The 20,017-nt window shown below is 41.3% G+C and overlaps 1 protein-coding gene across 3 annotated transcripts in view; it reads left to right on the forward strand.

Annotated features, from left to right (window-relative positions):
* The window catches only part of E2F7 (E2F transcription factor 7), a 24,978-nt gene extending 19,298 nt beyond the window's left edge, over positions 1 to 5,680 (forward strand). For all 3 annotated transcript variants that reach the window (XM_081878575.1, XM_081878577.1, XM_081878576.1), the window contains exons 12-13: positions 17 to 444; positions 1,629 to 5,680. In XM_081878575.1, the coding sequence (XP_081734701.1) occupies positions 17 to 444; positions 1,629 to 1,805 (605 nt within the window). In that variant the 3' untranslated portion in view covers positions 1,806 to 5,680. The remainder of the gene's footprint in view (positions 1 to 16; positions 445 to 1,628) is intronic.
* Positions 5,681 to 20,017: the final 14,337 nt, after the last annotated feature.

A 20,017-nucleotide genomic window follows, 5' to 3' on the forward strand; every position in this document is an offset into this window, starting at 1 on the left:
TCTCTCTGTTGTTTAGGATTGAATGGGTTTAATTTCCTGTTTCCTGCCAACCAAGCTCCTGGTCCCATCAACCTGTCTTCAAGCCGTTTGCCTTCGCTTAACGTTCCCTGTATGATGGTTCCATCTACGGCCTTGGCACCGTTCCCTCTCATCTATTCCCCGGCAGTCACAAGCCAACTTTCTTCCGCTCCTGCCAGCTCCTTCTCAAATGTCACGTGCATGAATTTCCGAATGCCTGGCCTGGCACCTACAACGCCTGTTTTCATTGGGACCCCAGCAGCAGTCGTCACTCCAAATTCATCACAGCTACCAACCCTGGAGCCACACCAGCAGATTCAGCCAGCTGTACACCTGAGCCCTGTCCTCGGGTCTGCCTGCGGCTCCGTTAAAGCAGACTCGCCGGTTTGCATGGGGCACCCAGTCACCCTCCTGAAATTCCAGCAGGTGAGAATGCAAAGATAGGGTGTGAATGAAGCTCAGATTGGGAGCTCGTAAAATGCATCTGTTTAAACCAAATCACCTTATGTTTCAAAACTCTGGCGCTTTTGTGGCAGCTGAAGACCATAAAATTGCTAAACGTTTTATTTTATTATTTTGTAAACAGCAGTTCCTATTTATGAAATCAGCCAGGTGCTTATTTATAAATGAAGCTAGGATTTAGGATTCTCCTCCGCTCACTTGCACACGGCAAAGTCACTCATCTTTATAATAAGCTCCAGCACATATATGGACTTACGACCTACGCAGGTTTTATGTATTTATTGTATTTCTATCCCATCTTTTTCTCCAAGTTGCTCAAGGTTTTCCCCTTCTTTCTTTCATCCCCACAACCCTCAAGGTGGTTTAGGCTGTGACTGGCCCGAGCCACCCATTGAGTTTCATGGCTGAGTGGGGATTTGATCTCTGGTCTCCCAAGTCTTAATCTGACACTAACCCCTAGACCACAGTAACTCTCTTGTTGATTTCAGTAAAGAAATTCCTTATATTGAGTGTCACCCAATCAGGAACCATGCAACTAGGGCTAATTAATGCAATCCTATACAACTGAGTGCATGCTTAAAAGTTAAGCACTCTTGTTTTAATGTTAAACACCATCATTCTCTGGAACTCTTGTGAGTGGAGTCCAGCTTTGTTTTTTGACTGGAGCCTCTTAAAGGCTGGGATAATTAGATATTTGGGTAAGTGCTGCTAATACAGGGGTTGCCCTGAACCGTTCATAGTGGCATACATTCATTCATACCAGATTTGAATGGTTTCTGTTCTATGTGGTGGTCAAATTCAAATAGGCTGAGGGACAAACTTCCTTACACCCATGGTTTTCCCACCAAAACAAATCAACAGTTTTAATGGGGGAAGAGACCGGTTATAAGACCATGGCTATCATTTAGAAATTGCTCGCTCCATTCAACCTCAATCTGCAACTCGTTTTAGTGATTGCAGAGGCAGGGAACCTCAAAATGATGCTGAACTCTTTACAGCCTCAGCCGGAATAGCCAAGGGTCAGAGATTATGAGAGTTGTAACCTCACAGTATCTAAAGGGCCACAGGTTCCCCCCACCTCTGAGCTAGATGAATTGGATTTGAAAGAGAACAGCTACTGAATTGCTTTTGTCTCTCCCTACAAATAGTCTTCTGCAGCCCCGCTGACTCCTAAGAACATGCATTCCACACCCCAAGAAGTGTTTTTCAAGACCCCTGGCAGCCTTGAAGACCCTGCGGCATGGCGGAAAAGCGAAGGCAACCAGAGCAGAACGGCAAGCTCTGTTCAAAGAAGATTAGAGATCTCCAGCAACAGCTCTGACTAATCCTGCTCACAGCAGAGGTGTGGGCAGCTTAGGATGCAGAGCCTTAAACTTTTTTTACAGAAATATTCAGTTATTACATAAAAAGGAGAGAAGAGGTTTTAAAAACAGGCACACTTGCCCACTGTTCATTTGCCAACTACGCTGTTGATGTTCTTCCTCGTGAATCACCCCAGCTGTGGAAATATTAATACCTGTTAAAATCTGAATTATGTGCATGCTGATACAAGGGAGCATCAGGTTCTCTTTGGGAAGTTTATAAAATCGTATTAGTGATCAGTTATGTGAGCAGGTTTCCCAGGGTCTGTTCCGAAGTCCAAAACTGGGGGAAGCTGGCTAGCACTTATATAGGGGAAATGCTCTTTTACAAACACGCTATCCTGCTTAAGTATGCAGGATAGACCAAGGGGGACCTCTAAGTAAAAAAAAAGTGTAGGAGCCGGTGCTTCTTTGCTACAACATTGAAGTATTGCAACTTCAGAAAAACAGACTTTTGTGGAGTACTTGAATGTTATTGATGTACAGTTTCCCCTGCACTTGTTAAAAGCGGAGACGTCTGATAACCTACAGTAGGAGTGAATGTATTCATATGAAATACTTTAAGACCAAAACAACTGTGAAGTTTAAAATATTTCAGTGGGGTTCGTACTAGTGAACTTCATAGTTTCTCTGTGTCCTTGTTTTCTGCACAAAACGTACCAGCTAATTATCAGTTGATACAAATGCCTGTCCCCAATACTATAGAGGGTGTAATAGGTTGCTTCAAGAATAAGGAATCTCTGAAGTGTGTGTGGTAGAAATTCATCCCTAGTTTAAATATACAGTGGTATCTTGGTTCTCGAACTTAATCCATTCCGGGAGTCCGTTCAACTCCCGAAACCGTTCGAAAATCAAGCTGCAGCTACCGATTGGCTGCAGGAGCTTCCTGCAGTCAAGCAGAAGCTGCGTCAGACGTTCAGCTTCCAAAAAATGTTCGCAAACCGGAACACTTACTTTCAGGTTTGCGGCGTTTGGGAGCCAATTTGTTCAGGACTCAAGCCTTTTGAGAACCAAGGTACCACTGTAGTGTACTTAACTACTTGGAAATATGCCCCATTGAATAGAATGGGGTTTACTGCCAGATAAGTGTAAAGGATTGCAGTGACAATCCCATATACAGTGGTACCTCGGTTTTCAAGCATCTCGGAAGCCGAATGTTTCGGAAGCCGAACACCGAAAACCCAGAAGTAATGGCTTCTGTTTTTTATGCACCTCGGAAGTCGAATGGCTTCCGCTGCATTTTTTTTTCTCCATTGACTTTGCTGACCACCCTTTGTGCCTCGGTTGTCTAACATTTCAGAAGTTGGAACAGTCTTCCGGAACGGATTATATTCGACAACCGAGGTACCACTGTTTTTCTTATTGAGCCAAGGTTCAATATATGGCAAAGCATGTTCTGTAATTCTGCCACTGGCTCTGAAGCTTAGTTGGGCAGATTTGCCTATAATGTGGACTTGTATGAATTACACAATAACAGGTCTAGTTTTCATCAAGATAATCCTTTGAGCACGGTATTTATGGCATGAGTGGCTGCTGAGGAAAGATTGGATTTATGACAGAAAGAAATAGAGGATCTGTATCCCAGCATGGAAATAGAAAAATTAGGGAGTGATCAGTGAAAGGGTTGCATTAATTTATGGGCCACTCTTCATTTACTTACACTATAGAAAGGAAACAAGTCAGTTTAGAGTCTGCTGCTGGAAATGGGTTAATTTCTTACAAATTAACTGGGCAGTGCATACTTTTGCATTTATTTCACCAGTTTCATAGACTAACGTGACATTCATTTCTGATTTTAAAAGAAAATTCATCATGATATTTTTCATTTTTAAATCAAGTAAATAGATAGTGTGGCTGGCTCTTCTTCTTTTTCACCTAGGGATGACTTTGTAGCCATGATGTACGTTTCTTGAGGTCAGAAAAGTTTTCTGAACTTTCATTTCACCAGGTTTAAGAAAGAACAATGGTTTTGTGTGACAATATATTTTGGTTCATTTAGTTTTGAATAATGAATGTGTTATGAAAATTAAGTAATTAATTTTAGAGCTGCAAAATAATTTGGGAATATTGTATTTTTATGTTAGAATAGACCAATAACAGCCTTACAAGGAGTGTAGTGCAACTTAATGTTTCTTAAATCTCTTTAGTTCAATCACAATAGGAGACTGAAGAACATGAAGGAAGAGGACCTTAAAACAAAACTTTTAACACTACAGAATTTTCACGTTTTTGTGACTTTTACCCAATGCATTGTTTTATTCACCCACATTCAAGTTTTCCCACATGAAGTGTAATTTTCTGTTTAGTAACAACTGTTGCCAAGCATAATTGCGGCAGGTACCTGATTTACTGGTGTACTCAAGTCTGTACCTCTTTTGCTCAAAGGATACTGTTTCTCTTAACAGAAAGATAGCTGGTGTGCCTGCTCTCAATTAGTAATCCCTCCATATGCATTACATGTGGCAATAAAGGGGCGGTTCTCAGCAATTAAGGCTGATGGAAAAACTCTTGATTCTAAAACATTAAAAGACAGTATGTCTTGTTTTTTCATGATCAATAGAACTATACATTCAGTAACCAATACAGTAGTACCTCGGAAGTCGAACGCCTTGTGACTTTAAGGTTTTGGCTCCCAAGCGCCGCAAACCCGGAAGTGAGTGTTCCTGTTTGTGAACGTTCTTTGGAACCCAAACATCCAACATTGGTTCTGCAACTTCTGGGTTGCAGAAGCTGTGCCTTGGTTTCCGAATGTTTTGGAAGTCGAACGGACTTCCGGAATGGATTCCGTTCGACTTCCGAGGTACGACTGTACTTGCTTTCTTGGGCATATTTTAGCTGTGTTGGTGACAGGATAGGAAGTGTGAAGTGATTGTTTGAACATCCAGCATCACAGAACTACCAGGGCAAAAAAGCTATCTGTAAGGCACGAACATCTGCAAACCGCTGCCACTTTATCCCTAGGCTGGAAGTTTAAGACTGTAGCTGCGCTAGGCTTGCCGCTACCTCTGTCAGCTGTATTTTCAAGCAAGGTGTGGAGAGGAGAGTGAAGTTAAAGATACTCGGGTTGTGTGAACTGGAGAATCGGCTAGATTCAAATTTTCTGTGCACCAGCACCTGTTGCATATAGCTAGTGAGAGGGGAATCAGATTTGGCAGCCAAAGCGGTGGTGTGAACAGGCCAAGGTTTGCTTCTGGGGCCGACCTTTTTACTATTAAAAGACTGGTTGTAAACAGAAGCAAGTGTGAAACTGCAGCTTTTGGTGGTGAAACAGGAGCCTGCAGGTCTGGTGACCGACCCAGAATGTGGTGTTTTGTCTTAGGACTCCTGTTTCACAGAACCTGTGGCAAAACTGCTTCAGCAGAGGCAAGCATTCATTTGCACTGATGCAAGTGCTCGTGCACTGACTTGTGCAGGATTTCAGGGCTTGTGAAAAACCTTAACTCTGGTACTATGGCACTAACCCGTTTGCAGGCGGGAGAGTGTGTGTGTGTAACTTAATACTTGAATAATATAATATACCACGTTTACATATCTCAGTTCCTTTTGTAAAAGGTGCTATTTCTGTATTTAAAAAGCTGTATTGTTTTTGATAATGTAAAGCTGCTTCATGTTTATAACATTGCACTGCTAGTTTATTATCTTTGTATTAACGTCTCAATTGCTTGTGGGTCTTCACCGGTTAGAAATTGCTCTCTCCCTGTCTTAGGTTCTTTGCTACACTCTGCATTCAAAACTATTAAGAGCACACACTATTTGAACGGGGGAGGGGGGCATATTTTTATACTTAAATTAGATAACTCCTAATCTTTGTAAAATAATAAACATAAAGCCAAAAGTAAAAGGGACTGCTTCTTTTTGTTTCTTGCAAAACCACCAGCCACCATGTATTTAATAATTCCTCAGCTCTGAACACAGTTGATCACAGCAATCCCATGCATCTCTTTCCTCTGACGGGGCCAAATCAGATGCAGTTCAACATGTCCATTATACGGGCTCCTGACATTTCTCCCCACCACAACCACTTTTTATTAAAAGCATCTTACATGGGCATCCATTTTGGGTTGCAGCTGCAGTAGAGGAGGGACATTTAACCCCAGGCTATTTTATTGGCCTAAATTGTAAAGGTAAAGGGACCCCTGACTGTTAAGTCCGGTCGCAGACGACTCTGGGGTTGCGGCGCTCATCTCGCTTTACTGGCTGAGGGAGCCGGCGTTTGTCTGCAGACAGCTTCCAGGTCATGTGACCAGCATGACAAAGCCACTTCTGGCGAAACCAGAGCAGCGCACGGAAACACCATTTACCTCCCCACCCAAGCGGTACCTATTTATCTACTTGCACTTTGACATGCTTTTGAACTGCTAGGTTGGCAGGAGCAGGGACCGAGCAACAGGAGCTCACCCCATTGTGGGGATTTGAACCGCTGACCTTCTGATCGGCAAGCCCTAGGCTACTTTATTGGCCTAAATTGTACCTTCCCCCATATTTTCTGCAGAGAATCAAACAGCAATGGGGTGGGGAGGAACATACAATCCTGCTCACCTTGAATTGGGTTAGTCATGGTGCTGCTGCTTAGCTTAATGGGAAGTGCAGTGCAAATAGGTTCTGCTGGCATATTTGCACAAGGTTACCATTGCCTAGCCCCTCCCTTTCTATCTCCCATTAAGCAGTGGCAACGAACCGGAGGTAAGGAAAGTGGAGATGCCCAACCATGCTGTCCACTACTGAATTCAGGCTTACAAAACAGCATGGAATGATGGATTTAAAAGTGCAGCCCATCTCCAGTACTGGATCTTTAGTCCAATTTATGTGCCCGTATAGTCCCCCCCCCCGGCAAATACAAATGGTTCTAGGCTCCTAGTAGCTGTTCATTCTCTGGTTAGAAGATTATCTAGAGCAAATCTCCAGGGCCAGATGGGCTTACCTCCAAGTATTATAAGACATTGAAAGATTATTTGATACAACCACTGATGGAGGTTAGCAATGAAATTCTGGAGGGGAAGAAGGCGCCAGAATCGTGGAAAGAAGCGTTTATCACATTAATACCAAAATTGGAAACTGAAAAGACACAACTTAAGAACTACCGTCCCATCTCTCTCTTAAATGTGGATTACAAAATATTTGCAGACATTTTAGCAAGTAGATTTAAAAAAGTTTTAAATGAAGTAATTCATAAGGACCAGGCAGGCTTTTTCCCAGGTAGACATTTGTTTGCTAACACAAGGAACATTATTGACATTTTGGAGCTCTTGCAAACAAATATTAACACAAAAGCAGTGTTGATTTTTATAGACGCGGAGAAGGCCTTTGATAATATTTCCTGGAAATTTATGAAGGAAAATCTAGAAGGGATGGGAGTGGGACGGGGTTTTGAAAATGGCATTGACGCAATTTATTCAGAACAAAAGGCTAAACTGATAGTTAACAATGTGATTACAGAAGAGTTTAAAATTGAAAAAGGAACACAACAAGGCTGTCCTATTTCCCCATTGTTATTTATTTCGGTTCTGGAGGTGCTCTTGAATATGATTAGAGGGGACCGGTTGGTGGAAGGAATTCAGGTCGGAGCGAAACAATACAAACTTAAAGCTTTTGCAGATGACCTAGTCTTGACCCTGCAGGAGCCAGAATCTAGTACGAAAAGAGTATTACAATTGATTCAAGAGTTTGGTCGGGTGGCGGGATTTAAATTGAACAAGCAGAAAACTAAGGTATTGGGGAAAAACTTGACAGATACAGAGTCAGAACGGTTTCAGAAAGAAACAGAGTTAAACGTGGTTAAAAAAGTAAAATACCTAGGGGTAAACATAACAGCAAAAAATCTGAGTTTATTCAAGGACAATTATGAGAAATGTTGGTCAGAAATTAAGAGAGACTTAGAAAGTTGGACAAGATTGAAACTTTCCTTGTTAGGCCGTATTGCTGCTATAAAGATGAATGTATTGCCAAAAATGCTGTTTTTGTTTCAAACATTACAGATTGTGGACAAAACAGAATGTTTCCAGAAGTGGCAGAGAGATATTTCCAAATTTGTCTGGCAGGGCAAAAAGCCCAGAATTAAGTTTAAGATACTAACTGACGCGAAAGAAAGAGGGGGCTTTGCCCTGCCAGACTTAAGGTTGTATTATGAATCAGCAGCTTTCTGCTGGTTAAAGGATTGGCTGCTTCTTGAAAACACTGACGTATTGGATTTGGAAGGTTTTAACAATGCTTTTGGTTGGCATGCATATTTATGGTATGACAAGGTTAAGATTCATAAGGCTTTCAAGAACCATATTGTCAGAAAAGCAGTGTTTAATGTCTGGACAAAATATAAAGACTTATTGGAAAACAAAACTCCAAGGTGGCTTTCACCATTGGAAGCTAAGGCCCGAAAAAGACTCAATATGGAGGCCAAATGGCCGAAGTATTGGGAAATACTAGAAAAGGATGGAGATAATTGGAAACTGCAGAGTTTGGAGAAAATGAAAGATAAAGTGCAAGATTGGTTACACTACGCTCAGATTAAAGAAGTTTTCAAACTTGACAAAAAGTTAGGATTCCAGGTGGAAAAATCAAAGTTGGAAACGGAATTGTTAGAGCCTAAGACCAAGGTACTTTCAAGAATGTATAACTTGCTGTTAAAATGGAATACACAAGATGAAACGGTAAAATCAGCTATGATAAAGTGGGCACAGGACATTGGGTATAATATCATGTTTGAGGACTGGGAAAGGTTGTGGACCAATGGGCTGAATTTCACTGCATGTAATGCTCTGAAAGAAAATGTTATGAAAATGATATATAGATGGTACATGACCCCAGTTAAACTTGCAAAAATATACCATTTGTCTGATAACAAATGTTGGAAATGTAAAGAAAATGAAGGAACATTCTTTCACCTCTGGTGGACCTGCCCTAGAGTGAAGGCTTTCTGGGAAATGATATATAATGAGCTGAAAAAGATATTTAAGTATACCTTCACCAAGAAACCAGAGGCCTTCCTTCTGGGTATTGTTGGCCAGAAGGTGTTAAAGAAGGACCGAACATTTTTTATGTATGCAACAACAGCAGCAAGGACACTCGTCGCTAAGCAATGGAAAACCCAAGATTTACCCACACTGGAAGAATGGCAGACGAAACTGATAGACTATATGGAACTGGCCGAGATGACTGGCAGAATCCGAGACCTGGGAAAGGAGACGGTAGAAGAAGACTGGAAGAAATTTAAGATTTATTTGCAAAAATATTGTAAATTGTATGAATGTTAAGCAGGATGCTAGATTATAAAGAATTCGGCACCATTAAAACAGATGAGGTGAATTATGAAGATAAGTTAAATTCAATTAGATAATGATTAGGCTAAACCAAATTTTTCAAGATATCAAACAAATTTATTTAAAATGTGTGATGTAATATTGGAAAATTAGTTAGTAAGAATGTAAACAAGGTGATAAATTGCTGGATTAAATTTTTTATAACTAGGAACGCAGGAACGGGAGATGCGAGGAAGTCCAAAGATGATAAGAAAATGTGTTATGATATATATTATTGTGTTTTATTTATTTGTATTGTAATTAAAAACTCTTAATAAATATCTTTTTTTAAAAAAAAGAAGATTATCTAGATTCTGTCATGTAGCCACGGATGGAATGCTTGCAGAAAACTTAAGAGGGCAAATTCCAAGTTGGGTTATTAGCTATTATAATACACAGAAACCTAAAAACAAAAGAGAACAGCGAAAAAGTAATTATAATAGAACTAAAATGATATAAAAATTATCAATTCTAGTAAATGAATGCTAATTTAAGGATTAGAAGTGTCTAGTACACACTATCTTTGATTACATTCTAAGACTTGGGGGTCTGATACACAGCTTTAACACACAAGCCTTAATTAAATTCTAGCATCTACAAGTCCTATAACAATATATATCTATGGACAGTCAAGTCTTTGCCAGCACCATAGGCTGAGTTACATAATGATCCTAAAAGAAACCTAGGCAAAGAACACATAAGACTTGTCAAAGAAGTGCAGCCCATTTTCTTTGAACAATGTTTCTTAACCCATAGGCTGCATACTCACAATATATTTAAAGCACGTTACTTCCTCCAAAGAATCTTGGGTACTGTAGTTTTATTCTCACAGAGTTACAAGTCTCAGCACCCTTAACAAACTACAACCCCCAGGATTCCTTGGGAGAAGTCATGTGCTGTAAACATTTGCTTTAGTTTGGCCTACAGTCACCCTACATGTATGTTGGCAGATCTAATACCTGACAAGAAAAGGTCCCTGAAGTGTGAAACTGCAACATCGCCATTGTTTTGAGGCCTGTGTTAATTGTGTGTGTATGTTCTAGATATTGGGCATGAGTCTTTTGATCAAATGAGACATGAGGTTTCCAAGAGTTCTGTTCTCTTTTTGCTGTACCACTCCCGATTCAAATAATTTGTCTTGGTTCACCACACGATGGCAGTAGTGCTTATGTGACAAACTAGAAAACTAACCATGCATATTTTTAAAAGGGCAGAGAAACATCCTAGTTAGGGTATTTCTGGGTGACCCTCTATAATTTTTAGCAATAGCTCCTTTGGCTATCCTGCAGCTCTAAGCCTCAGACCAATTGCAATTGCTTCTTTGTGCATGCTTTATTTCCTGATAATAATAAAAATATTTTTATTAATAATAAAATGAAAAGCAAAAGTAGCGCATGCTTGTCCATAAGGGGGAAAAGCCTCTAAAATCCACATTTGGGGGAAGAGCCAATGTATGGGACTTTGTATGGGACTTTGAAAACCACTTAGAAGCCAATCTTGGCATTGAACAGCAAATAAATAAATACCAACCAAAATGTCACAAAATTGGGACAAGCTTTTGAGCTCTCTTTTAAAACAAACAGATACGGTGACTAGTAAGATACAGGTTAACAACAGTAGCAGATATGGGTACAGTGGTACCTTGGGTTATGAACTTAATTCGTTCCAGAGGTTTGTTCTTAACCCGAAACTGTTCTTCACCTGAGGTGCGCTTTCGCTAATGGGGCCTGGCTCACAATTTCCATTCTCATCCCAGGGCAAAGTTCGTAACCTGAGGTACTACTTCCAGGTTAGCGGAGTTTGTAACCTGAAGCGTTTGTAACCCGAGGTGTTTGTAACCTGAGGTACCACTGTATTAACATTAGCATTATCACGCAGCCAATGTTGTGTGGAACATGCTGTCCGTTTGTTTTCTTAAATTCTCTCAAAATGTCCTGTCTACTTTATGGGCTGAGTTTTTGTTGCAATGACAACGTGCCAGGTAACATCAATAGAACTTCTGTACTGTTTTTGCTAGGGGTGCCAACTTGAATACAATATGGGGGGGGGGGGAATGTAAGCCCCGCCTTGCATAATCAAATCACATGACACTGCATATATGCTATTTGAATCACAATGCCCATCAACTTTTTGGGGAGTAGTTCCTATGGGTTTGGCATTCCTACAGCTGGGGGTATACCCCCTCCAGTTTTCCACAGGCTATGTGACCTAGAGTGCTTGCAATGGTTTGAATTCCGCTGTAGTAAAAGCCAGTGCGAGATTATCATTTCTCTAACCCACCAAAACATAGTTTGCTTGAAACTGCTCCCACAAAGAAATCTGAAACCAAGAGATTTTTGTGACGTGGGGATGGGGGAACTACTTAATAGTCTAGTCTGGACTTTAGCAGCACCAAATTGCTTCTCCTAATGCAATTTCCAGGAGAACATTTGTGCAATCTGTACAGAAAGTAGCATATTCGTGCTTGCCTGTGCTTGGAAACGTTTCAGCTAATTTCATTCAAACGAACTGAATGTAGCAGAATGCTTCTGCATCTCTTATTTTCATTCCCCATTTTATTGGCCCATTGATTCTATATAACAACATTCCTTGGTGCTGTAGGTGAAGCCATGGGCTGCATCAGCAATAACCCATAAATCAATCTGAGAACTGATGAAGACACTGGAAACCTCTAAAGTCCCACACATTATGACAGGGTCATCAAATTTATAATAAAGCAGTGCAGCTGCTCACACAGAAATCAAAACTTGAATGGCTATAATTAAGCACCAACTTAATAGTCAACTGTCTCCTTTTGTATAAATTGCAAAATGTTGGAAAATGTTAGAAAGCACATTTCACATAAGAACTTTGATTGTAAATATGCCTGACTTTTAGAGTCCCTTCTTTACCGACATGTCCTTCCTTTAAACATGATTAAAGCACCCAAGAAGAATAAACTGTAAGAAAGGATTTCTAAGTCTTTACATATCTAGAAGAACTTGAGATTGCTTGCTAAAGTTCTATGCTGCAGTAAATATATTAATTAATTTAAGTATTATATGCTGATAGTCAAATATATATGTTGGGGTTTACAAAATACAACAATAAAACAGCATCCAATAAATCTGACAAATCAAATCAATAAACCAGCCACAGTAAACTGCAGTAGAATCAGCACAACCAACAGAACAAAGGCAACCAGTCAATCAATCAATCAATCAATAAGCCCTTATGAAACACTGCTCGGCTATCTCTAAAACAACAACAGGGAAGAGGCTACCACAAAGAAGGCCCTGTATTTCCTTCCTCCACTGTGGGGATCCTACATACAATTTATTACATGCATATTATGTCTCTCCAGAATCGCAGTAAGCTTGCCCTCTGCAATGTTGGGCTTTCTTGTGTTTGCAATTATGGAGGGTTATGATTTCTTGAGGATCATTTTTCTAAATATTCTGAGCCCAGTGCTGGTTTGAATCACATACATACATCCAGATGTCTCAAATTCTGCTGTACTAAAGGATCACTTGGCTGTCATAACTAATGTGGAAGATGCATTCCAATGCTCTAATCCAGCAAAGGAGGAATGAATAAAACACCTGCCTTATACTGAGTCAGACCATCTCACTTAGCATTGGCTACACAGGGCACTGATCTCTGGTTCCTCTCCCAGTTAGCTAAAGCTACAAAAATAGCTTTTGTATGCTGATTCCTTTGTTGTGGGATGCATATGCATGTCCAGATGCTCATCTGCATTGCAAGGTGCGTTTGGAGTTGAGTCATCAATGCAGTCCCCATTTGTACAATAAAATACAAGGAGAGGGGGACACACATTTTCAGAGGCAGTGGAATACAGATAGGAATGCACATCTCCAAGCAGTGTAAACGGAGAAATTGAGCAAATTCTGCTCAGGCATTTTTCCAGATTCTGAACAAATAGGTGAACTAATGTGAATGTCACAGTGTTACCATATCTCTAAACCCTTGCAGCATAAATTCTGTCTCCGCCATGCTAAAATATTCCAACAAGCTTCAGTTTCTCTGATTGCGAACATACCAGCAGCAAGAACAGGCCACAAATGATTACTTCTCATTGTTCCACTCTGTAAGAAACTTGCAATTTTTCATGTTTTGTGAACAATTCAAAATTCAATATGCTTAAAATAAAAAATAAAAAACTTTCTCCTGACATATATTCTATGAGACTATCAGTCTCCAAAGAACTGAAATAAATAGGCTCAGCATGGAGCAGCCGATTTGCGTTTAGAATTTGGAGCAGCCATAAGATAATGCATTCAGGCTTCCAAATGTGTAAAGATTTATCATAGTTTCCCCAGAGCACTTTGGGGGTTGGGTTACAAGGAGAATATAGAGAAGGTTTGGAATGTATTTGTGCTACAAGCGTGGGCCAAGTTTCTGTCCTCTCTGCTTAAAGCTGCAATTATTTATCAGGTCCACTGATCCAATTTTAGTTGTTTAATAATGTGATGCGCCATAATCAAGCAGTTACAGCCATAAGCTTTTCCTCTGAGTGAAAAGTTGAATGCCTCAGAGGTTGGTTGGTTGGTTGGTTGGTTGGTTAAGGTAAAGGTAAAGGGAACCCTGACCATTAGGTCCAATCGTGACCGACTCTGGGGTTGCGGCGCTCATCTCGCTTTATTGGCTGAGGAAGCCGGCGTACAGCTTCCGGGTCATGTGGCCGGCATAACTAAGCCCCTTTTGGCGAACCAGACCAGCACACAGAAATTACCTTCTGATCAGCAAGCCTAGGCTCTGTGGTTTAACCCACAGCACCACCCTATGGTTGGTTGGTTGGTTGGTTGGTTGGTTGGTTGGTTGGTTTGTAGCAAATGTTTATGACCCACTCTTCATCTATATGAAGACCAGGGCAGGGTACAAAACATAACAGAAAAATAACCCACTGATTCATAAAATGTAACACTATGTATAAAATGGACCATCAAACAAACAGGGCAGCTACAACAGACCAAGTTAAACAATGATCAGTTGGTGCTGCTTACTGTATGAAAAGATCACAGAAGAATAAAATTCTGCTTCCCTGGCAGTTCTGACTTATAGAGTGTTTGGGAATAGTCAAGAGTTTCACCCAACTAGTTGTAGCTAGTTGTAGTCTAGCAATAAATGGAGCCCCACAGGTCTTCAACACCTATAGTTGAGTATCAGAGCCAGAGCACATTATTTATCATAATAAGTCAGCTATGGGCAAACGAAATCATGTGCTATGCTCAGATTTGGGTTATGATGGTCTTCTGCCAGCACACGGATGTGGTTCCCCCTGACTACTTTGGCACCAAACTTATATTCAATTCAAATCAATGAAGGGGTTCTACTCATTGGGGGACATCACCCACTGAGAACATATCCTCAGTGGGCAGGTTTGAAGAGGACCAGATCTGTGGAGGAGAACTCCTCTGTTTATACTCAGCCCATTCATTTCAATGGATCTTGTACATCAAATGTTTTCATACTGCCTTGAGGTATGTCGGCTCTGCAAACGTAGAGGAGTGGGAGCTGGTTTCTTTCAACTGTTTGCTCTGAATATAAAACATATTAAGTAAAGAATGTCAGATGACCTCAGCATTCCTATTAAAAAAATCTTTCCTGCATATTGTATGGATTATGGCCCACCCATAATACCTCTAAAAATGAAAGCTGATTGGAAATGGTAGTTCCAGAGATGTACAATGGTGCACTCTGCAATTTCTTAACATGAACATTAAAAAATCCATTTGAAGGTTTAGAAATGAGACATTGCCAGCTCTAACCCACCTTTCTCATAACCCTGGGTGTCCACAGAGAATGCCTGTTGGATCAAACAATTTTCAGCTGGCATTAATCACATCTTTTCCCCACCCTTCTTTCAGGCTGTTTCTCTCCTACCGCTTTTACCTTCACAACAACTCGTGAGAGGTAGGCTAGGTTAAAAGATGATGACTGGCTTAAGATCACTCAGTGACTTTTCTGACCTTAACATGGACTGGAGCTTGGGTCGCCTCAGTCCTAATTCAACTCTCCAACCACTGTACCACGCTAACACTTCTTAGCATAATTGCAAGGTATTCATCACCTCCTATCTCTGGTCACCTAGCCCACTAGGAATCTTACTTATTCCGGAAATTCTTCAGTGTCGAAGGGCCTTCAGTTTGTTGAGAGCAGAGCTAGCTTTGAGCACCACAAGCATGTGAGTGTCTTCTGCTCACTTCCTTTAGCACAAATGTGGAGTAAATGCAATCATAGTCTTGCTCGTTGAGCTTAGGGAGTATGAAACAATAGCTCTCAACAAGATTTCAATAGCTCTCAACGATATTTCCTATTGCTTCCTTGTGCTGAAACAGTCTACTAGCAGCATATTAAACTAAATCATGCTGAAACGTCAAGGCCAAAGTCCAACAGCTGACTTTTAAAACAATTCTTGCCAATATTCTCACAGATTCAGCACTAGATAAAGGCACACATTTTAAACTTATTTTGTTTTAATGGTTGTTCCTGGTTCTAAATGGGATTTTGCTGCTAGCAAGGGAAATTAAATGCTGCAGGATGCATGAATCATTCCTTATAGAAATGATTTCTAGCAAATCATGTTGAGGCTTGGAGAGGATGACTTTTCCCTTGTGTCCTGTATTTTTCTTTTAAAAGATCCAGGTAATTGATTGTTTTAATTAATGGCTGCAATTACTAACAGAATTAGGATAAAATATGGGAACATGCAACAGATTGGTGGAGCAAGTAGCATAAAGCGCAGAGATGCAAACGGCCCAGAGCCAATGGTGCCCTTCTGCATTCTGAGGGTTTTCTGCTTGGTGCAGCCTGCGTGACCTTCATTAACTACGAACCCCAAATCATGGGATCCCCTCCAAACCTGTATCAAAGTTTTAGTCGTTTTGCAGCAAAACTAACCCCCGGCATTTTGCAGTGCCCCCAAACTGAGTAATTGATACTCAAGTTATGGATCATAGGTATCAGCCAAAAACCCAGCATTGTCCAATTCACTCCAAAAACTTTGGCACAGGTTTGGAGTGGGATCCCAAATTTTGGGGTCTCAGCCTTCCCTGCCAATATAGAGTCATTCTCAGCTTATCCTATCCCCCTCCTATGGCCTGGAGGCTAGGAATTGCACTGTAACTAGCCTCCTGGCCATAGGAGGGATATGGAGATATCTACTCACACCTAATCAGCACATTTCCCTTGCTAAGAAAAAGCATGACTGGCTGACCACCATAACTTTGCCTGGACATTTTTAAGGTTATCACCCACACCTTGAATTGTACCTAAAAGCTGACACCCGCATTTCTCTGCAGATAAGGGGCAGGTGGGAACTTTCCAATATATATTTTATATAGCTTGTGAAAGTTCATATGGAGAGAAGTGCTAGCTAAAATATCCTGGAGCCAGGCCATAAAGGGCTTTATAAATCAAAACTAGCACCACAAATCGTGCCGAGCAGATAATCAGTAACCACTGCAGTTGCCACAAAGGTGGCCTTTCACAGCAGCCCTGACCTAAAGACATAAAGCAGCTGAAACATTTCCAATTGCTTTTTCTTCCTGGGGGGCAAGGGGGAAGGGAAAGAATTCTTCATGCCTTTGGATCAGGCTACTGTAACCACAAAAGCAAAGTCAGAACAAAGGTGGCAGCAGGCTGGATATGTTATCACTGCCTTCTTACCTGTTATGATGATGATGGTGATGATGACGATGACGGCGATTTCTATACCACCCTATACCCATTGATATCAGGGCGGTTCACAACATAAAATTTCAATTTAAAAACCACAAAATACATAATAGAAATATGAACAAAAACAAACCAACACAGTGGTACCTTGGTTCTCAAACTTAATCTGTTCCGGAACTCCGTTCTAAAACCAAAGTGTTCCAAAACCAAGGCACGCTTTCCCATAGAAAGTAATGAAAATGGATTAATCCATTCCAGACTTTTAAAAAACAACCCCTAAAACAGCAATTTAACATGAATTTTACTATCTAACAAGACCACTGATCCATAAAATGAAAACAATAATCAATGTACTGTACTATAAAATAAATAAGACAGTATTGTAGATGATAAAAGTTAAAAAAAAAAAAAAATTCTTACCTGCACTGATGATAGTCATTGTTTGGACGGGGCTTTTATCACACAATCAATCAGTAGCTGAACTGGGTTCCACACAGTCACAAAAACAAATTAACCGAAAAAGCCTCAAAAACAAACACACAAATGGCAAAAACAAAAGCACCAAACTTAATCCATTCCAGAAGTCCGTTTGACTTCCAAAATGTTCGGAAACCAAGGCACAGCTTCTGATTGGTGCAGGCACCCCGGAAACAATAGCCGACAGCTGCATCAGACATTCAGCTTCCAAAAAACGTTCAAAAAACAGAACACTTACTTCCGGGTTTTCAGCGTTTGGGAACCAAGGCATTTGAGTACCAAGGCATTTGAGAACCAAGGTACTGCTGTAATCCCTCCTTCTACAACCAGTGCTATTCTTCTAGAAAAAGAGGTGTCACCATGAATGCATCCCTTGTTTTCTTATAATGATAATGGCACCCCCTGCGAGGAGCCAGAACTGAGTTCTGGTGAACTCCAGCTGAAAAAACGCCACAACCCATTTAAAAGGGCATTGGATCTCAATTAGCCAAAGGTAAAAGTAAAGGGACCCCTGACCATTAGGTCCAGTCGTGGCCGACTCTGGGGTTGCAGCACTCATCTTGCTTTATTGGCTGAAGGAGCCGGTATACAGCTTCCAGGTCATGTGGCCAGCATGACTAAGCCGCTTCTGGCGAACCAGAGCAGCACACGGAAATGCCATTTACCTTCCCGCCGGAGCAGTACCTATTTATCTACTTGCACTTTGACATGCTTTCAAACTGCTAGGTGGGCAGGAGCAGGGACCGAGCAACGGGAGCTCACCCCATTGCGGGGATTTGAACCGCCAACCTTCTGATCAGCAAGTCCTAGGCTCTGTAGTTTAACCCACAGTGCCTGTTAAAGACGCATGTCTTTGCTTTGCACCTAAAGGTGTATAATGAAGGTGCCATCCGAACCTCTCTGGGTGAGCCACTGCAGAAAAGCCACTTTTGAACCAACTTGCATCACCCAAATAATTTTCAGTCTCATATTGCTGGGCTTAGCAGACAGAGAGATCCTCAGTAGTTGCTCACACTCTGGGTAAAAAGGCAGAGAGACCCCTGGTAAATGATGGTACCCTGTATTCATCTCTTGCAGGGTGTGGCCAAAACCTTCCACACCAAACCAGTTATGAAAACCTAAGTCTGCTGATGAGCTGAGCGACAGAAAAGACAAAAGAAGTCACCAACTGGAATCAGGCTTTTGCTTTTTTTCCCCTGGTGTTGCAGCCTCCTAAATGCAGACTGTTCCTGGAACTCTAATCACAAAGCGTATAAAATCAAAACAAGCTCTTTTGTCACCAGGAGGATATTCATCAGCATTACTTTGTTATGTAAAGTGCCTCAGGCAGTGGTGAAGACTGATCTGGCTGCATTTATGTGGCTGTTAACTCTGGTGTTCTTCCCCCTGCTGTCAGGCAAAACAAACAGGGGCTAAAAAAAATAATGAACCACACACATAGAGAGAGAAAGGCTGGTAAAACAAGCCTCTGGTGTCATTGGGAGCCACTGGCATGGATAGTTACAACAAAGAGTTACACTGCTTAGCTCTGCTTCCCCGACAGGCTTCTGACATAATAATCCATCCTTAATTCATGGATGTTGAGCACAACCACCTTTTCGCCGCCAGAGCTACAGGCAAGTTATCAACATGATCCTACAAACGCATTTTTCCCCCTTGGTGGCATTGTCCTCTGAGTCCTTATAGCACCACCAGGGGGCTGAACGTGGCACTCACTTGCTGTGTAGCTTTGCTTCTGCGCTAGCAGAGAAGTTAAATGTCTTTTCTTTATCATTCAGAGGAAATGTGTATTACAGTGAGGGGAGCAGCCTTGCAAACCTGATCCTTTAAAATGGCTTCGGCATGGTGAGAAGACAAAGTAAAGTTTGTTATTTTGCACTTCTTATAGCACATATTTTTGGATGCTCAAGGTGACAAACACCTTCCCACCTCCATTTTATCCTCACCACAACTCTATGAGGCACATTGGACTGAGTAGCAGTGAGTGCTGCAAGGTCATGGGAGTTGAAGGCTGGGTCTCTGTGATCCAAATCCAGCATTCGTCAAGGGCTTTTTTTCCAGCAGAAACTCACCAGAACTCAGTTCCTCTCAAGTGGGCGCTATTGTCATTACAGTCAAACCTCGGCTCCTGAATGGCTCCGTTTCAGCTCCTGAATGACGAAAATTCAGAAGTAAATGCTCCGGTTTTCAAAAAAAATTTGGAAAACGAATGTCCGACGCAGCTTTCACTTGAGTGCAGGAGGCTCCTGCAGCCAATCAGAAGCCGTACCTCGGTTGCCAAATGGGCTTCTGGAACAGATTACATTCGACAACAGAAGAGAATAAGGGAGGCATTCGTGGTGAGTTCCAGCACCTTTTTCTAGAAGAATAGCACCGGTTATGCCAAAAGCCAGGCATGTTGGTAGCAGGTGGCCCAGGTCCCCCAAGTGACCTACATGCCAATAATAAGAATTTTTTAAAAACTTTAAATCATGTACACAAAAAGTCAATGGGGAAAATCCAGAGCTCAGTGGTAAAGCTTTCCATGCACATAGGCTCCCAATTTCAATCCTCAGCGTCTCCAGGTAGGGAGAGACACTGGCAGTCAGTGTAACCAAAAGTCTGCCTCTCTATAAGGCAGCTTCCTCTGTTCCTAAAAAGCCTCTCGGTGAGTTAAAATGAATAAACAGCATATAATGCCTTCAAGTACAAACACTAACATATAAAACAAATACAGTGGTACCTCAGGTT

This window comes from Podarcis erhardii (assembly GCF_964252035.2).
Source record: "Podarcis erhardii genome assembly, chromosome: 10".
Lineage (NCBI taxonomy): Eukaryota > Metazoa > Chordata > Lepidosauria > Squamata > Lacertidae > Podarcis > Podarcis erhardii.